Source organism: Rhinatrema bivittatum, chromosome 2, assembly GCF_901001135.1.
Source record: "Rhinatrema bivittatum chromosome 2, aRhiBiv1.1, whole genome shotgun sequence".
Taxonomy (NCBI): Eukaryota; Metazoa; Chordata; class Amphibia; order Gymnophiona; family Rhinatrematidae; genus Rhinatrema; species Rhinatrema bivittatum.
In genome coordinates, this window is record NC_042616.1 from 125,909,561 (window position 1) to 125,929,309 (window position 19,749).

General features: G+C 43.1%; 1 protein-coding gene across 1 annotated transcript in view; it reads left to right on the forward strand.

The window, feature by feature from the left end:
• Positions 1–19,749, forward strand: part of EPC1 (enhancer of polycomb homolog 1) — a 321,654-nt gene that overhangs the window by 229,683 nt on the left and 72,222 nt on the right. Inside the window, 3 exon segments of the mRNA XM_029588586.1 lie at positions 525–582; positions 585–632; positions 635–871. Coding sequence (XP_029444446.1) covers positions 525–582; positions 585–632; positions 635–871 — 343 coding nt within the window.

The window sequence follows — 19,749 nt, forward strand, 5'->3', positions numbered from 1 at the left end:
TAAGTTGCATGTAAGAGATTGTATTATATAGTGAGAGGAGTTATTACTCCAATGTGGCACTCTACCCACATGCATAGGGACCTTAGTTTTCCCATTTTTATTTATTTTGCCTGGGAATTTCAATGATAGAGGCAAAAAGCAAATCAGTGAAAAATAATTTTTCCACTGATTTTTCTCCTGTATGTTATATCAAAGTAATTTTCCCACTAACTTTTTTGTTAAAACACTGAAAATTCCAGGCAAAATAAAACTGAAAATGAAGATCCCTACACATGTATGATTGCCACCATAAAAGAATAAATATAAAAAACATATAAAATAAACAATACAGTGATATCACCTATAGTTTTATACACATCACACACTGATTTGTTTCCACTGTTTTTTGTTATCCTTGTTACCAGATTTATCAGGTTTGTCCTTTGGAAGCAAACCAGCCTGTTCTTGCTTTATTTACTCTGCTACAGTTAATATTTCTTTATATATGGTCCTATTTGTTGATGGTCTTTTTACCTGTCCTATAGGGTATCCTGGACAGAGCGCATTCAGGACTATGACATGCATTTCGCCAGCTGGATTCTGAATTCTTTCCTCTCCACAAAGCTCTTCAATCAATCAATTTGCCAATACCTCAGAACAAATACCTCGGACAAATGTTTCTCTAAAGACCTCAGTCAGATACTAGTCAATATCAAATCATGTAGATGGCGGCATTTTAGGCCTCGGACACCATCCCTATATGAAAATGACAATAATGAACTCTCCTGTAGAAAGTTTCACAGGGGTATAAATCGAACAGGCACAGCACAACCTGGGACCCAGACGTGTACCTCTACATCAAGTAAAAGTAGCAGTGGTTCAGCACACTTTGGTATGTTTGTTCTAACCACTTTTTTCCTTAAAATGTTAGTTTCTTGTAGGAATACTGAGTGGAGCAGGGATATTTTTCTGGCTTGATAAGCCTTCAAGTTGTATTTCTAATATGTTATTCTGAATGCCAGTACAGAAGCAGAAGTGAAGTTTTAAGTTTGTGTTTACTTGACCATAAATTAGGGCTATTTGCTGTCTTTCAGGAACTTCAGTGATGCTCTTTTAATGCCACATAATTTTTACAATGGTACTATAATTAAATTTTAATCTTAAAAAAAAAACTGTGGAATAATGGTTAGCGTAATAATGTGGTATGTGACTTTTTTCCCCACCCCAACCCAGCATTGATTGTGTGGTCCTAAGCAACATAGTTTAACTCTTTGTTCCTGAGTTTAGTCAAGTGTAAATAGATAGTAACATTTTTCCTTATCCATCCCCCCTCTGGAGGCAATGATATAAATGTCCTACCAGGCCCATCCACACCTGAGGTAGCTGCTTTATGTTGCTGTAATATTAACTTACAAAGCACTGTTCTAATGAAGAACAAATCTAAATCCAAATAATTTTTATTATTAAAACTGTGATGTAACTGAGACTGACTCATTCATAAAGCTGATGACAGAAAGATGGGGTACCACTTTAAATTTTCCTCTGTTGGTTGCACTGCATATTTGAAATAAATTAGGTTTATGCATTGTTAAGGTTTCATCAACTCATAAATGCAATTGATATATTGATAAATTATCTTCAACATTGATATCTTATTAAATATGTATGATAGGCAGACATTTTTCATTTGTCCCCTTTAAAAATCTGTTAATTATGTTGGTTATGAAAAAATATTACAGATGTAAATATTCCTAATTGATATGGGATAGAGAGCTTTTAAAATGAAATAGTCATAGCAGAAATGCAGCTTAATGGGCAATATATCTTTTCTATATAGTTTATAGCAGCACTTGCACATGACTAGCCCTAAAATTGAATTTGTTGAAATGCTCTGCATTTGCACAGCAGTGTTTTATGTAATGTTATACGCGTCAAGCAAATGAAATGAAAGTCACTTTCAGGTTAAGTTCTTAGTCAGTGATTTGCCCTGCTGGATATTTACTAATTTTATTTATTTAAAAAAAATTATACCATATTATCTTACATCAGTGATGGCGAATTCCAGTCCTTGAGTGCCACAAACAGACCAGGTTTTCAGGATATCTACAATGAATATCCACAAGAAAGAATTGGATATAATGCCTCCATTGTATGCAAATCTATCTCATGCACATTCATTGTGGATATCCTGAAAACCTGGCCTGTTGAAGACTGGAGTTCTCCATCACTGGCCTACATTCTAAGCGATTCACAGCAAACATTGCCATTCTTGTTTTTATGAATCAGAGGGATATAGAAGAGACCTTCAGAGACATAGAGCAGTCCCAACTCCAGTCAAGCAGCCCTTATGCCCTATGGAAAAGAAAGGTGACCTGTCAGGAGACCATCAGCTTGGTGTGGCAGGAAGTGATCCTGTAGCTAGGACCTGTCTTTCAGGTGATGCCTTATTCTCTAGCACTGAGGATGTGCCTCCAGGGTCATGCACAGGAGGGAAGGGTTGGGTGATTCAGTCATTAGTAATTTAGATCGCTGGGTGGCTAGTGAGTGTGAAGATTGCGTAGTGATTTGTCTGCCTGGTGCAAAAGTAGCGGACATCATGTGCCACGTAAATTAGATTTTAGAGAGTGCTGGGGAGGAGCCGACTGTCGAGGTACATGTGTGTACTAAGACATAGGAAGGTGCAGGAGGGACTTTCAGGTGGCTAAATTTAGGCCCTTGAAGTTAGGAACTGAAATACAGAACCCTCCAGGGTTGCATTCTCAGAAATGCTTCTGTTCCATGCGCAGAAACCCCAGAGATAGCCGAGCTCCAGAGTCTTAGAATGTGGATGAGACTATGGTGCAAGGAAGAGAGTTTTATAATTGTTAGGAACTAGGAGGGGGGAGCCTATTCCAGCAGGTTGGGCTTCACCTTAACTAGAGTGGAACCAGGCTGCTGACACTTTAAAAAGGGGTAAAGCAACTTTTAAACTAGATGATGGGGGGGGAAAGCTACAGTCACTTAGAAGCGCATGGTTCAGAATGATATAACTTTGAAGGATACTAACAAAACAGGGAAGTTAGGGCATCCCGATAGAGGTTGCAATAAATACTAAGTAGCCCAGGTGCCTTTAAATAAAAATCAGACAGAGCAGAAAGATTCCAAATTACCCCTGTCAACTGATTATGCAGGTATGTTAATATGAGTACAATATATACTTTGTATACAAATGCTAGAAGTCTAAAAAAAAAAAAAAATAAGATGGGAGAATTAGAATGTATATTACTGAATGAAGACCTGGTGGAATGAGGATAACCAGTGGGCACTGTGATACCAGGGTACAAATTATATCACAATGATAGAATGGATCAGATTGGTGGAGGGGTGGCACTATGTTAGAGGGCATAATGTCAAACAGGATAAAAGTTCTGCAGGAAAGAAATGCATTTAGAAACCTTATGGATAGAAATTCCATGTGAGAAGGGGACTAGAGTAACAAAAGGGGTATACTACTATCCATGAGTTAAAAGGTGAGGTTAGAAAAGCTATTCTAGCCAAATGAACATCTCTTCAAAAAATGGAAAAGGGATCCAAATGAAGAAAGTAGGAAACAGCATAAGCACTGGCAAGTTAGATGGAAATCATTAATAAAGAGGTAAACAGAATTTGATAAGAAACTTGCTATAGAAGCAAAACTCATAATAAAAAATCCAGGTGCATTCATAACAAATAGCCTGCAAGGGAGCTGGTTGACAATTAGGTAAAAATTTGTAACCTATCATTAAAATCAATCCGATGTACCTGAAGTTTGGAAGATGGGCCAATGTAACCCTATATTTAAAAGGGATCCAGGAAACTAAAGACCAGTGAGCCTGAACTTCAGTGCCGGGAAAAATTGTGGAAACTGTTATAAAGAATAAAAATCACAAACATTTAGATAGACAAGGTTTGATGGGACACAGCCAACATGGATTTACCCAAGGAAAGGTCATGCCTCACAGATCTCCTACATTTTTTTGAAGGAGTGAATAAGCATGTGGACAAAGCTGAACCAGTAGATGTGGTGTATTAGGATTTTCAGAAGGTGTTCCACACAGTCCCGCATGAGAGGTTTCTAAGAAAAGTAAAAGTCATGGGATAGGAGGCGATGTCCTTTTGTGGGTTGCAAGTTGGTTAAAGACAAAAAAACAGAATAGGATTAAATGGTCAGTTTTCACAGTGGAGTGCCTCAGAGATTTGTACTTGGACCAGTGCTTTTTAATATATTTATAAATGATCTCGAAAGGGGTATGATGAGTGAGGTGATCAGATTGCAGATTACTCAAAGTTATGCAGAGTAGTTAAATCTCAAGCGGTTTGTGATGAATTGCAGAATGACCTTGCGAGACTGGAAGATTGGGCTTCCAAATGGCAGATGAAATTTAACGTAGACAAGTGCAAAGTGATGCATTTAAGGAAAATAACCCTTGCTGTAGTTACACAATGTTAGGTTCTATCTTAGGAGTTACCACCCAGGAAAGCGATCTAGGTGTCATAGTGGATAATACATTGCCAGAGGATGTGGTTACAGCAGTTAGTATAACTGGGTTTAAAATGGGTTGGATAAATCCATAAACTGCTATTACGGTAATTAATAAGCAATAGTAGCTTGTAATTTATCTAATGTTTGGGTACTTGCCAGGGACTTGTGACTTGGATTGGCCACTGTTGGAAACAGGATACTGGGCTTGATGAACCCTTGGTCTGACCCAGAATGGCGTTTATGTTCTTATGTATGTTGAGGAGTAAAAGAGGCACCAATGGAGTTCAAGGCTACAGTGGAGAAATTAAATTCATTCTTTGGTTTTGTCTTTACTGAGGAAAATATAAAGTAGGTACCCATGCCAGAAGTGATATTTAAAAGTGATGATTCAGAGGAACTTAAACAAATCTCATTGAACCTGGAAGATGTACTAGGGCAAATTGACAAACTAAAGGGTAGAAAATCATCTAGAACAGATGGTATACATCCCACAGTGCTGAAAGAACTGAAAAATGAAATTGAAGATCTACTGTTAGTAATCTGTAAGCTATCAGTAAAATAAGCTACAGTACCTGAAGATTGGAGGTGGCCAATGTAACACCGGTTTTTAAAAAGGATTCCAGGGATGATCCAGGAAAATACTGACTGATAAGCCAGATGTCACTACCTGAATGTAATCCACTTTGAAATGCTGAAAAGTGGAATATAAATAAAATACATTCTAAAGAACAGAATTACTGAATGTATAGACATATATTTTAAAGGGACGATATAGCCAAGGGAAATCTTGCCTCACCAATTTAGTACGTATTTTTGAGGGCTGAGAATAAGCATATGGATGAAGGTCAGCCAATTGATATATTGTATTTGGATTTTTAGGAAAGCATTTTACAGAATACCTCATGAGAGATTGTGAGGAAATTAAAATGTCATGGGATAAGAGACAATTTTTTATTGTGAATTGAGAACTGGTTAAAAGATAGAAAACAGAAAATGGTCAGTTTTCTCAATGGAGAAGGATGAATAGTGGAATACTCTAGGGATCTGTACTAGAACTTCTGCTTTTTAACATTTATGTAATTGACCTAGAATGGAAACAAGTGTGTCATCAGATTTGCTGGTAATATAAAATGTATTCAGTTTTTAAATCGCAAGAGGATTGTGAGAAATTGCAAGATAATCTTGTAAGACTGGGAGATTTGACATCCAAATGGCAGATGACATTTAATGTGGACAAGTGCATAGTGATGCATGTAACATAAAACATACTAATCATGACAAAAAAGGACCAAATGATCCATTCAGTCTGCTCAGCAAGCTTCTTATGGTAGCTTCTGCACCAGGCAGGTTACCCCCCATGTTTCTTTTAAGGGTAACAATTGCTGCTCCATGCAGTTATCCCCAAACCTTATGATAACCCATAAAAAAAATGTCCTACTAGCAACATTTATACTGGAGGATGAGCTGTCTTGAAAATTCAGACAGTGCTGCTTGACGTGCTTTGTTTATGGACTTGGCTGTAGAAGTAGTCCTGTGCTTTTTCCCTTATGTCAGCGTTTCCATAACCTAGACTGTAAAAGTCAGAGTTCAAGTCGGTTGTTGCCTAAATCCAATTCCTCTCCCCCCCCCCCCTCCCCCCCCGGTCGAAGCAGAGAGCGATATTGCAATTGCATCAAAAGCATCAAGGTTTATTGGTTAAGGGTCGTAGTCCCATGCCTTCTGTTAAGGGTAGTAACTGTTGCTCCGGGCAGGTTATCCCCATGCTTATCAGTTCCCCAGACCATAAAAGTTGGGGCCCTTGTTAGTTGTTGTCTGAACCAGCTTCTTCTTTCCCCCTTCTGTTGAAGCAGAGAGCAAAGTTACAGTTGCATCAAAAGCATCAAGGCTTATTGGTTAAGGGTAATAACTGCTGCACCAGTAATTATCCCCATGCACACTTTCTTCATTGTCCATCCTCTAGCCTTTAGGGATCCACAGTGCTTATCCCGTGGTAGAACAATTCAAATTATAGCTACACAATACAAGGTTTCATATTGGGAGTTACCACTCAGGAAAAGAATCTTTCTTTCGTCGTGGATAATATGTTGAAATCCTCTGTTCAGTGGAATATTAGGAATTATTAGGAAAGAAATAGAGAATAAAATAGAATATCATAAAGCCTCTATCACTCCATGGTGCGACTGCACTTGCATATTGTGTGCAGTTTTGGTCATTGCATCTCAAAAATGATATAGCAGATGTCGAAAAGGTACAGATAAGGGCATGAAACAAGTCCCCTATGAGGGGAACGGCTAAAGAGGATTGGGTTCTTTTAGCTTGGAGAAGAGATGGCTGAGGGAAAGATATGATAGTGGTCTAAAAGATGAGTGGAGTGGAATGGGTAAATGTGAATCAGTTGTTTTAGTCTTTCAATAGTACAAAGACTAGGGGATATTCAATGACGTTACTAAGTGATACATTTAAGAGAAATAGAAAATATTTTTATCCTGCACATAAACTCCGGAATTTGTTGCTGGAGGATGTGGTGAAAGTTGTTAGTGTAGCCTGGGTTAAAAAAGGTTTGGACAAGTTCTAGAAGAAAAGTCCATAAACCATTATTAAGGTGGACTTGGGGAAATCCACTGCTTATTTCTTGGGATAAGTAGCATAGAATTTTTCAACTTTTTGGGATCCTGCCAGGTTCTTGTGACCTGGATAGGCCTCTTTTGGAAACAGGGATACTGGGCTTGATGGACCTTTAATCTGACCCAGTATAGCAGGTCTTATGTTCTTATTATTTCATACCAGACAAACCTCTTATTGCAGCAAACATTAACTCTATCAGACTTCCCATCGATCTAAGATTTCTGAGGCATAGTCCACTTTAACCTAGTCATTTATAGATTCTTCCAAATGCTTCCTCCTCAAAAACAATATATAAATCACAAAGTAAAGCTGTTTGTTTGTCGTCTTAAATTTAGTTGTGGCTTTGACCATGCTGAAATGTTGCTAGAAGTGTCCTTATCCGTGGGCAATGATCGGACAAAATTGTTACTCAAAAAGTGTATGGAAGTTCTGTCCATATTCTTTCTCTGTGGAAATTAGAGTAATCTACATTTGTATGTGGTTTCCTAACAGTTGTGTCAATGACCCCAGAAAACCATGATGGTTATTTCTATTCCCAATTAACTTGATTTACTAAGTGGTTTTTTTCCCCCCATTTACACAAAGGGGGGGGGGGGGCAATTTTTCTCTTTATCCATTCAGACCAGTCCAGAAAAATGGGTTATACCAACAACTAGCAGTTGGAGACAGATCAACAGACTCGTTATCACTCCTGATAAGCATTCATGCTGACACCAGCCTGCCACTATTCTTTGTCTCCAGCAGATGGTAGGCAAGCAATCCCATGCAATAGATTCAGACCTGGTAGGCTGATCTGGAAAGGTTTGGAGCTCTTGAGTTCACAAGCTAGTCCTACTTCCCTCAGTTGAGTGGGATCCCTGTATTTTGCAGGAGCTCAGATAAAAGCAAGGAAGAAATGGATTAGCAATCACCTCCAGAGATGGATAGCCTTTGCTCCCTCTCTCTCTGGATCTGCTGAGAACTAGGGGATTCCTAGAAAGTTTGGGGTACCCTCTCCCCATCTCTCCCCCCCCTTGCTGCTCCTCTCCGGGCCAATTCTTGGGGATATTTCTTTAATAAGCTGTTGCTACAGCCGATGTAATAAAGTGTAAATAGAAACAAAAATGTACAGAGGCGCAGAGAAAAGTGCACAGAAGATCTATTTCAGAGGCAGTGGGTTAGAGCTCAGGTGGTGGTTTCCTTGCTATGGGGATGTTTGGAGATTTTTGTTTTGATGAGGACTATGGCCAAGATGGTGCTGGTGAGGGACCGCAAAAGGAAAACCACACTCTTCTCTGCCTGCCACTTGTGAAAGGTGCAGGCAGTCCGTGCCTTGAAGATCTGTAAGGACTATGCTTCAGCCTGGAGTAACTTCTTCAATGCAGTTTTTCTGCTGGCAGGAGGCTCCAGATGTGGGCATTTTGCAGCTATGGTGTGGTGAAATGGACATCGGCCACCTCCTCTTAGCTTGGAGCGTCTTTTTTTTTTCTTTTTTAGGCTGCTTCAGGACAGAGGCCTGGGGCTACTGCTGTACTGCAGCAGGGCCTGCTCCCATACGCTAAATGTCTCTTCCTTTTCTTGAGCAGTCATTTCACAGAAAACTTTCAGGGATTTGCAGAATTTCTACGTCAGACAGTGTGCGATCCCGGGGACTGGTTCTGCTATTCCAATATCTGCTACTCCAGGAGACTCCCTGAGGGGGGGGCGCGGGGACCCAAAATAGTTGAGTTCTGTAGCTGTTATATTTTAGGATGCACAGAGGTGCATATTTAGCCGCTATCTGGCTGATCAAGTTACCAGGATAAACGTGTGCCACTGAATATACCCAGATAACTAATAGCTAGATAAGTTTATCCGGTTAACTTTAGCCATGCGCCAAAATGCCCTATCCTGCCTCCACTTAGCCGGCAAACTATGTAGCTGGATAACTATTTATCCAGCCTAAGTGGCAGCCACTAAACGTGGCTGAATATTGAAACATTGCTTCTTAGCCAGATAAGTTTATCCAGCTAAGTGGCGCTGAATAAGGACCTTATAATGTTTAGCAATTGCATCCTACTTTCTCAGAAAAATATGCATGTATTGGATACATGGTGACAAACACTAAAGATTGAATTACTACAAGTTTGAAACTTGTGAGCAGTAGTAGCAATCATTGAGGTTTCAACTCTGGCTACAGTTAATTTGTTCATATTTCATATACATTCATAATTCATTCATCTTAAAAGAAAATCTAAAGTGGAGAGTATCTCAAAGCACTTGAATTCACTGAACTCATGCTTGGATCAGAAATAACTGGCCAACAAGCACACTAAACAGAAGTTAACTTGGGAATATGAATATCAATTGGTGTTCTGAAAAAACAAACTGTAGACACCTCTCTTTATACAACTGTTAGAAAAATGAGAGAGAAGGATTTCACATCAATTTTACAAATTGCTATTATATTAAATAACACATTCAGTAAGTAAATGAAGACAGCAACATACAATGTGCACAAGGATCTGATCCACTGCCTCTTGCTTCGCAATGGGCGCAAGCAGCATCAGAGGACAGCACATCATTTATTCGAAATCATTTTATTGTAAGCAAGAAGAGTACAAACGAAGGCATGCATTTGACTTTGATGCACATCAGGACAATTGAACAGAACAACTACTGCTTACATTTTTCCCCTGCCTCCCCCCCCCCCCCCCCTTCCTTACAATCTGCAGAATTACCCAAACAATAAAGCAAAGAGAAAACTAATATCATATACTGAATAAGTATTCCCTCTCATTTTAACAGACCCTTCCCACAACAAAGGATACAATCAAAATACAGTTTAAGGGTAATTAAGCACCATACTTCTAGCCTTAGGAGAAAGTGTTTGAAGATACTTGTCTCATGGATTTAGACTGCAATTTACTTTTGAAAGATCTTGTAGTATCTATTTTTTCCATTTGCATTAATACATGTAAGCTATTCCTTTAGGCCCAAAATGCAGGAGCATCTTTGTCACACCATACAGAAAACACAACATTTTGGAAAAAAAGATGTTCCCCCTTTACCCACCGCACCCATCACTTCTGTGCAGTCAAATAGCACTCCTTCCAGGATGAAAGAGAAGGACCTCTGCAAGATCTGCTGCAAATCAGCACATCATTTGCTGGTTCAACTACTAATTCCTCTACTCTATTGCATGTATTCTTTGTCTCCCAACTAACATGATATGTAGAAAAAAATCTAAATATTTATCTTATTACTCAACAATCCTTGCTGAAGATGCTAAGAGTATATGCACTTGCAGTTACCAAGTAATGAGACCACTATTAAGGCTGTTCCAAAGACCTGTGTTCTCATTTATAGTAACCAAATCATGAGAACACTATTGCACAGTTCCGAAGACCAAACTTAGGCCTATGTTTCAGTGAACAAAAATTGCCTGCTTCAGGGGTCACTCATTCATGCGTCTTAAGCAAGACACCACATTGAGATGTTTGTATTAAGTTAGTCCAATAAAAAAGGTACTACATTTTTTGTTGGTTGATCTTAATTTTTGTGCATTCAAGTAGACAAATAGTTCCTTTTTTTTTTCTCCCCTACTACAGGTAAAAATACTGGTAGTTGGGGAATTTGTGTGTGTGTGTTTTATTAACCTAATTTTGGTCAGAAATGATATATTAAGTTTTTAACTTGTACTTTCTATGGTAAAATTTCTTTTACCGGCCTATCTTCCTTCCAGCTTGTTGCAAGCTTCCAAGTTCTCTCCCCTTGTTGATTGTAATTTTTGACTTATTCCTACTTATTGTTATCTTTCATTTACGTGAATTTGTTACTCTTGTTGTTTTTCCCTTGTTAAACTGTAAACCGATCCGATATGGTAATTTACTATGAAGGTCGGTATAAAAAACTGTTAAATAAATAAATAAATATTACACACTACATAGGAGATATTTGATTCAGTGTAGTACATGAGTAAACACACTTCATGCCACAAGATTCTGGCTGGCTAATATGTTTTTAAAATTAAAATTTCCAGTAAACTATATATTCATCTTTTTTTTTTTTACTGTTATAGTACAGTATTTAGCTTGTGATTCAAAATCTAATTTTAAAGCAAAATCTAAACAATGGTGCACAGCCCTTGAGCTAGCCAGGTTTAGATTTATATTTAAATATTTTAATCTCCAGTATCTCATGTGTTGCAAAAGCCACATTGAGAACCATGAAAAACTTGTTCATCTACCAGATTGAAAAATACTGCCTTGGAATTGTTTGAACCACTATATTTTAGTGGTGTTATAAACAAATTTTAATTTACTTTTGAGTTTAACGGTATTCTTGAATGAGCCATGATACTTGGGTGATGCCATTCGACAGTGCTGAATGGACTCTTCTCTCTTAACTCATAGAGCTTTTGTTCTACTGAGCAAGTGTGAGGTTGCCTTGTGAGCATCTGTTTTTCTTTATCTTTTGGTATTTTCATTCTTTTCAAATTTTTCAATTGCTAAATTGCCTCGCTGCCTCAGCAGCTCCCCAAACAGCAGCTTTCAGTGCTATTAAAAATAATAATAAATTAACAGGATTAACATAACATCTGTTACTGGTGCCTAGGACCAAATCATGACCTAGAAAATTGCTACCACTGTGACTGGAAGTCTCCCTGCTGTGAAATGTCCAGAGCCTGGAAGATGGAGGAACTGCTTAAGTCTTTGAAGAGTTGCAGCCAGTCTTCCTCCCAGAACAGAGCCAAATCTTGTTCCCTGGGTACAGAATTGAGCAGGAGCTGCTTAAGCGTCTCGCCTCCTTTCTGCACAGACTGGGAGCCCCTCCACTTCCTTGAGGTCAAGCAAGCAAAAGGCACACTATTCTCATGTATCGTAAAGCTCTGGGCCTAATAAAAAGAAGCAATGCCTTTCGTTATAAGTTAATTTATTTATATACTCTTTTTCCAATACAAACCAGAATGGTTTACAATTTAAAAACATCATAGTAAGTCAACATAGCAAAATACTCAACAACAATACAAAGACAGAATCCTGCTACCAGTGCCAAAAAAGCATGGTCTCAGTGCTGCTAATGCACCATTCACAGGGACCTCGAGCACTAGCACTTTAAATGCTTATAACTCTGGCCCATCTATGCATTGTGCCTCTGCGCAATTGATGCTCTCTTTGATACCTTGTTTGTCAGAGCAGTGCTTCTGGTGCAACATTTCCAAAGTTGCCAGTTCCTTCCATATGTTTGGATGGAAGCAGAAGGAGATATGCTTCACTTACCTCCACCAATTTCTAGGGCAATGTCCCCCATCGAGATAACTGGGGCAAGGCGTGTTCCCCTGGACACGCCAGATCCCATTTGCTCCATGGGGCCCTTAATTCTAACTGGCACCCAGGGCAAATTTTTACAAAGACCAGAGGATATGCAAGAAGGTTCCATCCTAGTTTCTGAAGAGGATGTTCCATCTCCAGTTAGGAGGAGGAATTAGCCTAGTGGTTAGAGCAGTGGGCTACGAACCAGGAGACCAGGGTTCGAGTCCCGCTGTTGCTCCTTGTGACCTTGGGCAATCAATTTACCCACCATTGCCTCAGGTACAAAACTTAGATTGTAAGCCCTCTAGGGATAGAGAAATACCTACAGTACCTGAATGTAAACCGATGTGATATCTCAGATCGAATGTCGGCATATAAAAATAATAAATTATAAATAAATTACTGGCCAAAGAGCATGTCTGCCTTTAGACCAAGTGGCAGAGTTGGTGAAGACTTTCTTTACCTGTCTGGTGGCTGTATGGTAATCTTCAACCTCTTCTTTCCAGGATACCAGATTTACTCCAGCAAAGAGGAGTTCCAGTTAACCCTGACCAAACGTTACTCCATCAGAACCCTTGCTAGTTGGATTTAGTCCTCTGCATTCACTTGCAGTGGAATACAGCCAGTAAGACAATGTCCACCAGAAATACATCCCTCTAAGATGACCAAGGCCTCCTCTGAGGTTACCTACTTCATCACTGGGGTCCTTGGTTAGTGTTTTCTCTCCTCTAACATCTGAGAAATGTTCCAGAATCTCTTCCAACCCCTCACCTGAGACCCTGGAACATTTGTTTCCACCAAAGGACCTTTTATCCTAGAGTAAGAAGGACCCTCACGCAGAAGTGTTTGGCCTTCTCCAGAGTCTAGATATCCCAACGAAGCCAGTAGCTATTTCAATCCATTCTATCCTGAAAGAATTACAAACAAGAATGTGAGAGAATCCAATTTACAGTGCCCCAGTAGCTAGGAAATTAGACCTAAAGTATAGACTAGTTGTGCCAGCATCAGTGCTAAAAAGGGCAAAGAAAAGAATATTCTCAAACATTCCACCAGGGAAAGACCCTAGGCTCCTGGACAATTTTTGAAAAAAAAAAAAAAAGTGCTCCGTGCTTAGTGAACACATTTCTGTTCATCAGTTTTACAGGTATAATACATGATTGCATTCAAAGATTTAAGCCATTTCGTTTTCTGGTGGATGACAACTCTACATACCCACAACCACTCCTAGATGCAGAAGCGTATATGCCATCTTATTCAGTCAGTTTACGAGGCATTGGATTTGCTGGCCTGCTCCTTATCAGCCACTGTCTGATCATGCCAGATGGCTTGGTTGAGAGCCAGCAGTTTCAGTGATTGTCTTGACAAGTTCTCCAAGGACAAGCAGGATGTTAGTCCTCACACATGGGTGACATCATCAGATGGAGCAGCCCAGCAGGCCCCCAACCACGCATCCATGTGGGAATCCCTCTTCAGTCTCTCTTTTTCCACGAAGCTTAAGCCTCACGGTCATGGAGCTCGTGCTTGTTTCTTGAAATTTCAAGTTTTTTCATCTTCCAGCATTGCGTCAGGTCCCTCCATGTTTCACGGTTTTTCCTTCCTTTGCTCTTGCTAAGTTTTTTTGGGTACTTGCAGTCGATCACCGACAGTGTCACCTCCCAGTGGGCTGGCCATCAACCGCATGCCACGTTCTTTTTGTCATGGCATCATCCGGCTTTTGCCAGTGCTCCCGGATTATGTCTATCACAAATCCCCACGAGGTCTGTGTCCTTTTCCTGGGGGCATTGCACAGTGTCCATGGTTGCGATCTTTGTGCCAGATGACCCCCAAGGGTTATCAGGCACAGTTAGACAAAATGGAAAAGCTGTTCGGCTCTAAGAAATCAGATCTGTCGTCAGCATCTGGGGCTTCTAATCCGCAGGGGAAGGAAGTCCCAGCATCGATCCCCTCGGTGTTGCCTCCGCTGCCGTTCCTCGATCCCAAGGTAGTAGCAGGGGACTGAGCACGTTCAATGTCTTCCCTATCTAGGTCAGGTTCTTGTTTGTCACCGTTGGTTCCGGGTAAAGACCGAAGTGAGTACCGGGAGAAGTCGAAGCACCGACACCTCTCATTCTCCTCGAAGTCAGACCACAGGAAGGCATTGACTGTATCTGTGCCTCCCCCGATATAGTCCTACCAGTCCTTCTGAGGACTCTCGGCAGCACTCACTGGAGCCAATGGAGGGTTCGTTGTCACTCCTTGACGCAGGGGTTGCTCTGATTCTGCTGCCGCCTCCTCCTCAGGCCATTCTATTTTTGGAAGCTATTGAGGAAGAGTTAGAGAGGCACATGCGGTTGGCGGTCGGCTGGGCACTGCAGGGCATCGAACCTCTGGTTCCATCGGGACTGCTACTGCTGACTCCAGTGATGCTTGCACCTCTCCTGGAGTGGCTGGATATGCTGCTCAGTGTATTGCCAACATAACCAGCTTCGATGCCCCAAGTCCCTCTGCGGTCAAGGGAAGCATCGCTACTGCCGCCACTGGTTCCCATTCTGGTGAGCGATTCCTCGGACGAGGAAGGGCCATCGAGGTTGATGGTACCCCGACAACCGTCGGCTCTTCCAGGGCCCACGGGACCAGACCCATCTGTACCCCAGGCGCTGGATCCATCGGCGCCCATGTGCCTCCAAATCCTTCCAGTGCCCTCTGTTCCACAATCTGTTCCGGGGCCCGCATGGCCTCCTGGCTCGACGCTTAAAGCGCAGGTGGGTGCTCTACCCCCCCCCCCCCCCCCCCCCCCGCATCTCCAGATTTTCAAAGCAAAGGGGAGGGCCCCATGTGATCCCTGGGAAGGGGAGGCATCATTTTCCTCCAGAGAGGAATTGGAAGATTTGCCTTTGGAGCCCTCTCCACCTAAGAGGTGGAAACCCACCCCCCCCCCCCCCCCCCCCCGAGGATGTTTCCTTCGCTGGGTTCATTAAGACCTTGGCGGAGTCTATGCCTTCCCAACTTTTAACAGAGCAGGATTCTCAGCACAAGATGTTGGAGATTCTGCAGTTTCTGGATGCTCCTAAGGAGGTGGTGGCTGTCCCAGTCCATGACATCTTTGCTAGTAGCCCGACTGTGGGAACACCCCATTTCCGTTCCTCTTGTGAATCCCAAGATGGACACAGTCTATCTGGTCCACCCTACCATCGGGTTTGAATTTCAGCAGCTCCCTCACCAATCAGTGGTGGTGGAATCATCCCTAAAGAAGGCAAAGAGGCTTCAGACTTATGCCTCCTCCCCACCCCCAGCCGCAAACATAAAGCGCTGGATGCTCTTAGACGCTGGGTGTTTTAGAACTGCATGTTAGCAGCCAGGATCGCTTGTTATCAACTCTATATGGTTCTGTGTTCCAGGAACTTCTGGAAACAAGCCAAAGAGTTCAGGGAATGCCTCCTGCAACAATTTCAGGAGGAATTTCAGAAGGTTGTGCAACAAGGTCTGGAATGTGATAAACACGAGGTCCATTCTGCGTACAACGTGTTTGGGACGGCTATGAGAATTGCTGCAGCAGGCATTGGGGCTCACTGTATGGTTTGCATGCCTCCGATCTGCACCCCGGGGTCCAGGGCCACCTGGCAGATCTGTCTTGTATGGGCAAGAACCTGTTCTGGGACAAGATTAAAGAGGCGGTGGCACAATTAAAGGACTATCTTAAAATTCTTCAACAGTTGTCAGCCAGTACTTCAGACACCCAGCCTTCCAGCAAAAAGCCTCCTAGGCAGTATCCGAGGTGATCCTTTTACCAGCCATGTAAGTACAACCCGCTGGCCTCTAGATCGAGACCTCCACAGCCTCCGGCAAGACCAAGGGCAAACAACCTCATATGCCCCGTCCGATTCTGGCCCTATAACAAAACCCCTTCGCGGGGTTTGACTGGCAGCCAAAGAGCATGAGCCAGCCTTCCCTGCCTCGTGTTGTCAAACACCCCCAGTTGGGGGGGCCACCTGCAGTTATTTACAGACCGATGGACTTCAATTACATTGGACCACTGGATCCTGTCTGTCGTATGGCAGGGGTACAAATTGCATTTCCAACGAGTTCCACCTAGCTCTCCTCCGTGTCCACAGTGGAAAGAAGTAGGGAACCAAAATGTGCTTTGAATAGAGCTCTCCGCCCTCTTAATGGCTCGAGCAGTTGATCCAGTCCCGCCAAGCCAGCAGGGGGACAGGTTCTACTCCAGTATTTCCTGATTCCCAAGAAAACTGGTGGCCTTTGCCCCATTCTGGACCTGAGGGCGTTAAACCTATTTCTTGTCTGAGAAAAGTTCAAGATGGTCTCTTTGGGTACTTTGATCTCCCTCCTCAGGACTGGGGGACTGGCTGTGCTCCCTCGATCTCAAAGATGCATACACCTATATCCCCATTTCTACAGCGGTCCTGAGGTACCTGCATTTCATGATAGGAGAACACTACCGCGTACTGCCTTTTGGTCTCGCATTGGTGCCTCAGGTTTTCACCAAATGCCTGGTGGTAGTGGAGGCCTTTCTTCGGAGGAGAGCGGTTCATTTATTTTATTTATTTTAGGTTTTTATATACCGGAAGTTCCTGTATACAATACATATCACTCCGGTTCACAATTAACAGAGAAAACTATCGCCGGGAAGGCGGTTTACCTCGACGATTGGCTTATCAAGATCGCCTCCATGCTAGGGGCGCTGCGATTCCTACAGACTACCATACGCGCCTTGGAAGATCTGTGATTTCTGATCCAACTATCCGAAGTTTCATTTCCGGCCGTCTCTGCAGCTGGACTTCATTGGGGCCAAGCTGGACACCATCCAGATAAAAGCCTTTCTATCTCGGGGCAGGGCAGAGACCCTTGCTGCCCTAGTTCGAGTGGTCTCCAGTTCTTCTCATATCTCAGTACAACAGTTCCTGCGGCTTCGGGGACATATAGCGGCACTGGTGCATGTCACTCCATTTGCTCCGCCTCACATGCGCAGGGCACAATGGACACTGCGCTTCTAGTGGTGTCAGGCCACCCAGGATCTTCAGGCTCGGGTGCTGATCACCACTCCCCTCTGGCGATCCCTCATGTGGTGGAAAACCCTATCCAGACTGGAGCAGGGGATACCCTTCTGGAGCCCACAGCCCCAGATTGTCCTCACCACAGACGCGTCGCACGCAGGCTGGGGAGCCTATGTTGTGGACCTTCACACACAGGGTCTCTGGTCATTGCAGGAGAGGCAGTCCCAGATAAATTTCCTGGAGTTGCGGGCGATCTGTTACTTCCTGCGAGCGTTCAGGGAGCACCTGCACAGTCAGGTGGATATGTGGAATCTGAGCAAACAGGAGGAACAGGGTCATACCTCATCTGTCAGGAGGCCGTCCAGATTTGGTCATGGGCCGAGAACAGCATCTTCCTCTGGGCTGTGTATCTCCCCGGGACGGACAATGTCTTGGCAGACCCCTTGAGTCAGGCCTTTTGACACCCATGAGTGGTTCTTGAATCAGAAGGTAGCGGTCCACACCTTTCACTTTGGGGGACCCCAGACATAGATCCCTTAGAAAAACAAGGTGGATCGGTTCTGCTCCCTGGGACAGGCGAGCAGGGGATCGGATGCCTTTTTGATTCACTGAGGCATCGGTCTGCTGTACACTTATCCTCCCCTTCCGCTGATTTCGAGAACACTTCAAAAGCTCCAATAAGATTGAGGCACTGTGATCTTGGTGTTGCCCTTTTGTCCTCATCAGATCTGGTTTCCTCTCCTTCGGGAGCTTTCCTCGCGCCCTCCGATGCAGTCGGGTTCTGCCCCAGACCTGATTTCTCAGGATCCGGGGCAGGCTTAACTATCCCAACCTCAAAGCATTTGTCTCCTCAAGGCTTAGATGTTGACTGGGTGACTGTTCAGGCACTGGGCCTTTTGGAAGGTGTGACTCATGTCCTCTTGAAGTCCATGAAAACCCTCCATGAGAAGATCTTACAATCTTAAGTGGAAGAGATTTTCAGCTTGGTGTGCTGGTCGCGGGCTGGATCCTTTATGTTCCCCTCCAAAGATCTTGAAATTCCTGCTGTACCTCTCAGAGTCTGATCTGCAGACCACTTCGGTGAGAGTTCACCTGAGTGCCATCGGAGCATACAATCCAGGGAGATATGGTACTTCCATTTCCACCCATCCGCTTGTGGGGCAGTTCATGGCCAGTTTGTGGCAACTTAGCCTCCAGTGGTCTCTTGGGATCTTAATGTGGTCCTGTACCAGCTCATGAAGGCCCCATTTGAACTCTTGCGGTCTTGTGATCTGAAGTACTTATCCTGGAAGGTCGTCTTCTTGGTGGCGGTTACTTCAGGGCATACGGTCAGTGAGCTGCAGGCTCTGTTGTCGTATCCCCCTTACACAAAGTTCTGTCATAAGGTGGTATTACGTACACACCCAAAGTTCCTTCCGAAGGTAGTCGCAGAATTCCATCTCAATCAGTCCATTGTGTTACCTTCCTTTTTTCCAAGGCCGCATGCTCATCAGGATGAACAGGCACTGCATTCTCTGGATTGTAAAAGGGCCCTGTCCTTTTACCTGGAACAGACAGCGCTGCACCATCTGTCCACTTAGCTTTTTGTCTCTTTCGACAAAAAAGGTTGGGAGTTGCAGTGTTTTAAGCAGAGCCTATCCCATTGGTTAGCGGACTGTATTTCCTTTTGCTACACACAAGCAGGCCCACAACTCATAGGTCATGTCAAGGCCCATTCTGTTCGGGCCATGTCTGTTTCAGTAGCTCACTTGCATGCCGTCCCCATTCACGAGATCTGCAGGGTGGCGACCTGGAGTTCCTGCCACACTTTCACCTCTCATTATTGTCTGGACAAAAATAGACAACGTGACAGTTGTTTTGGTCAGTCAGTCCTACATAATCTTTTTCAGCCATGAAAACCCAGCTCTTCCTGCCTTGGGCCCTTTCCTTGGGTGCAGGCTTGCTCCCCCGGTTCTAACAGCCCTATTTGTTGTATACGTTGGCACCTGTTCTGTGCTGCCTATGTTGGGAGCAGCCTGTAGCCACATAATCACCCAAATGTGAGGACTACCATCCTGCTTGTCCTTGGAGAAAACAGAGTTGGTTACATGTAACAGGTGTTTTCCAAGGATAGCAGGATGTTAGTCCTCACGAAATCCACCTGCCACCCCACGCAGTTGGGTTTCTTCGGTTTGTTTTATTTTTTTGCAAATTCTATATTGTAAGACTGAAGAGGACCCCACGTGGACGCATGGTTAGCGGCATGCTGGTCATGCTCAGTGTGTCTGTCAAAGTTTCCCATGCCAGGCTCCAACTCATGATGTCACCCATGTGTGAGGACTAACATCCTGCTGTCCTTGGGGAACACCTGTTACAGGTAAGCAACTCTGCTTTAGTAAAT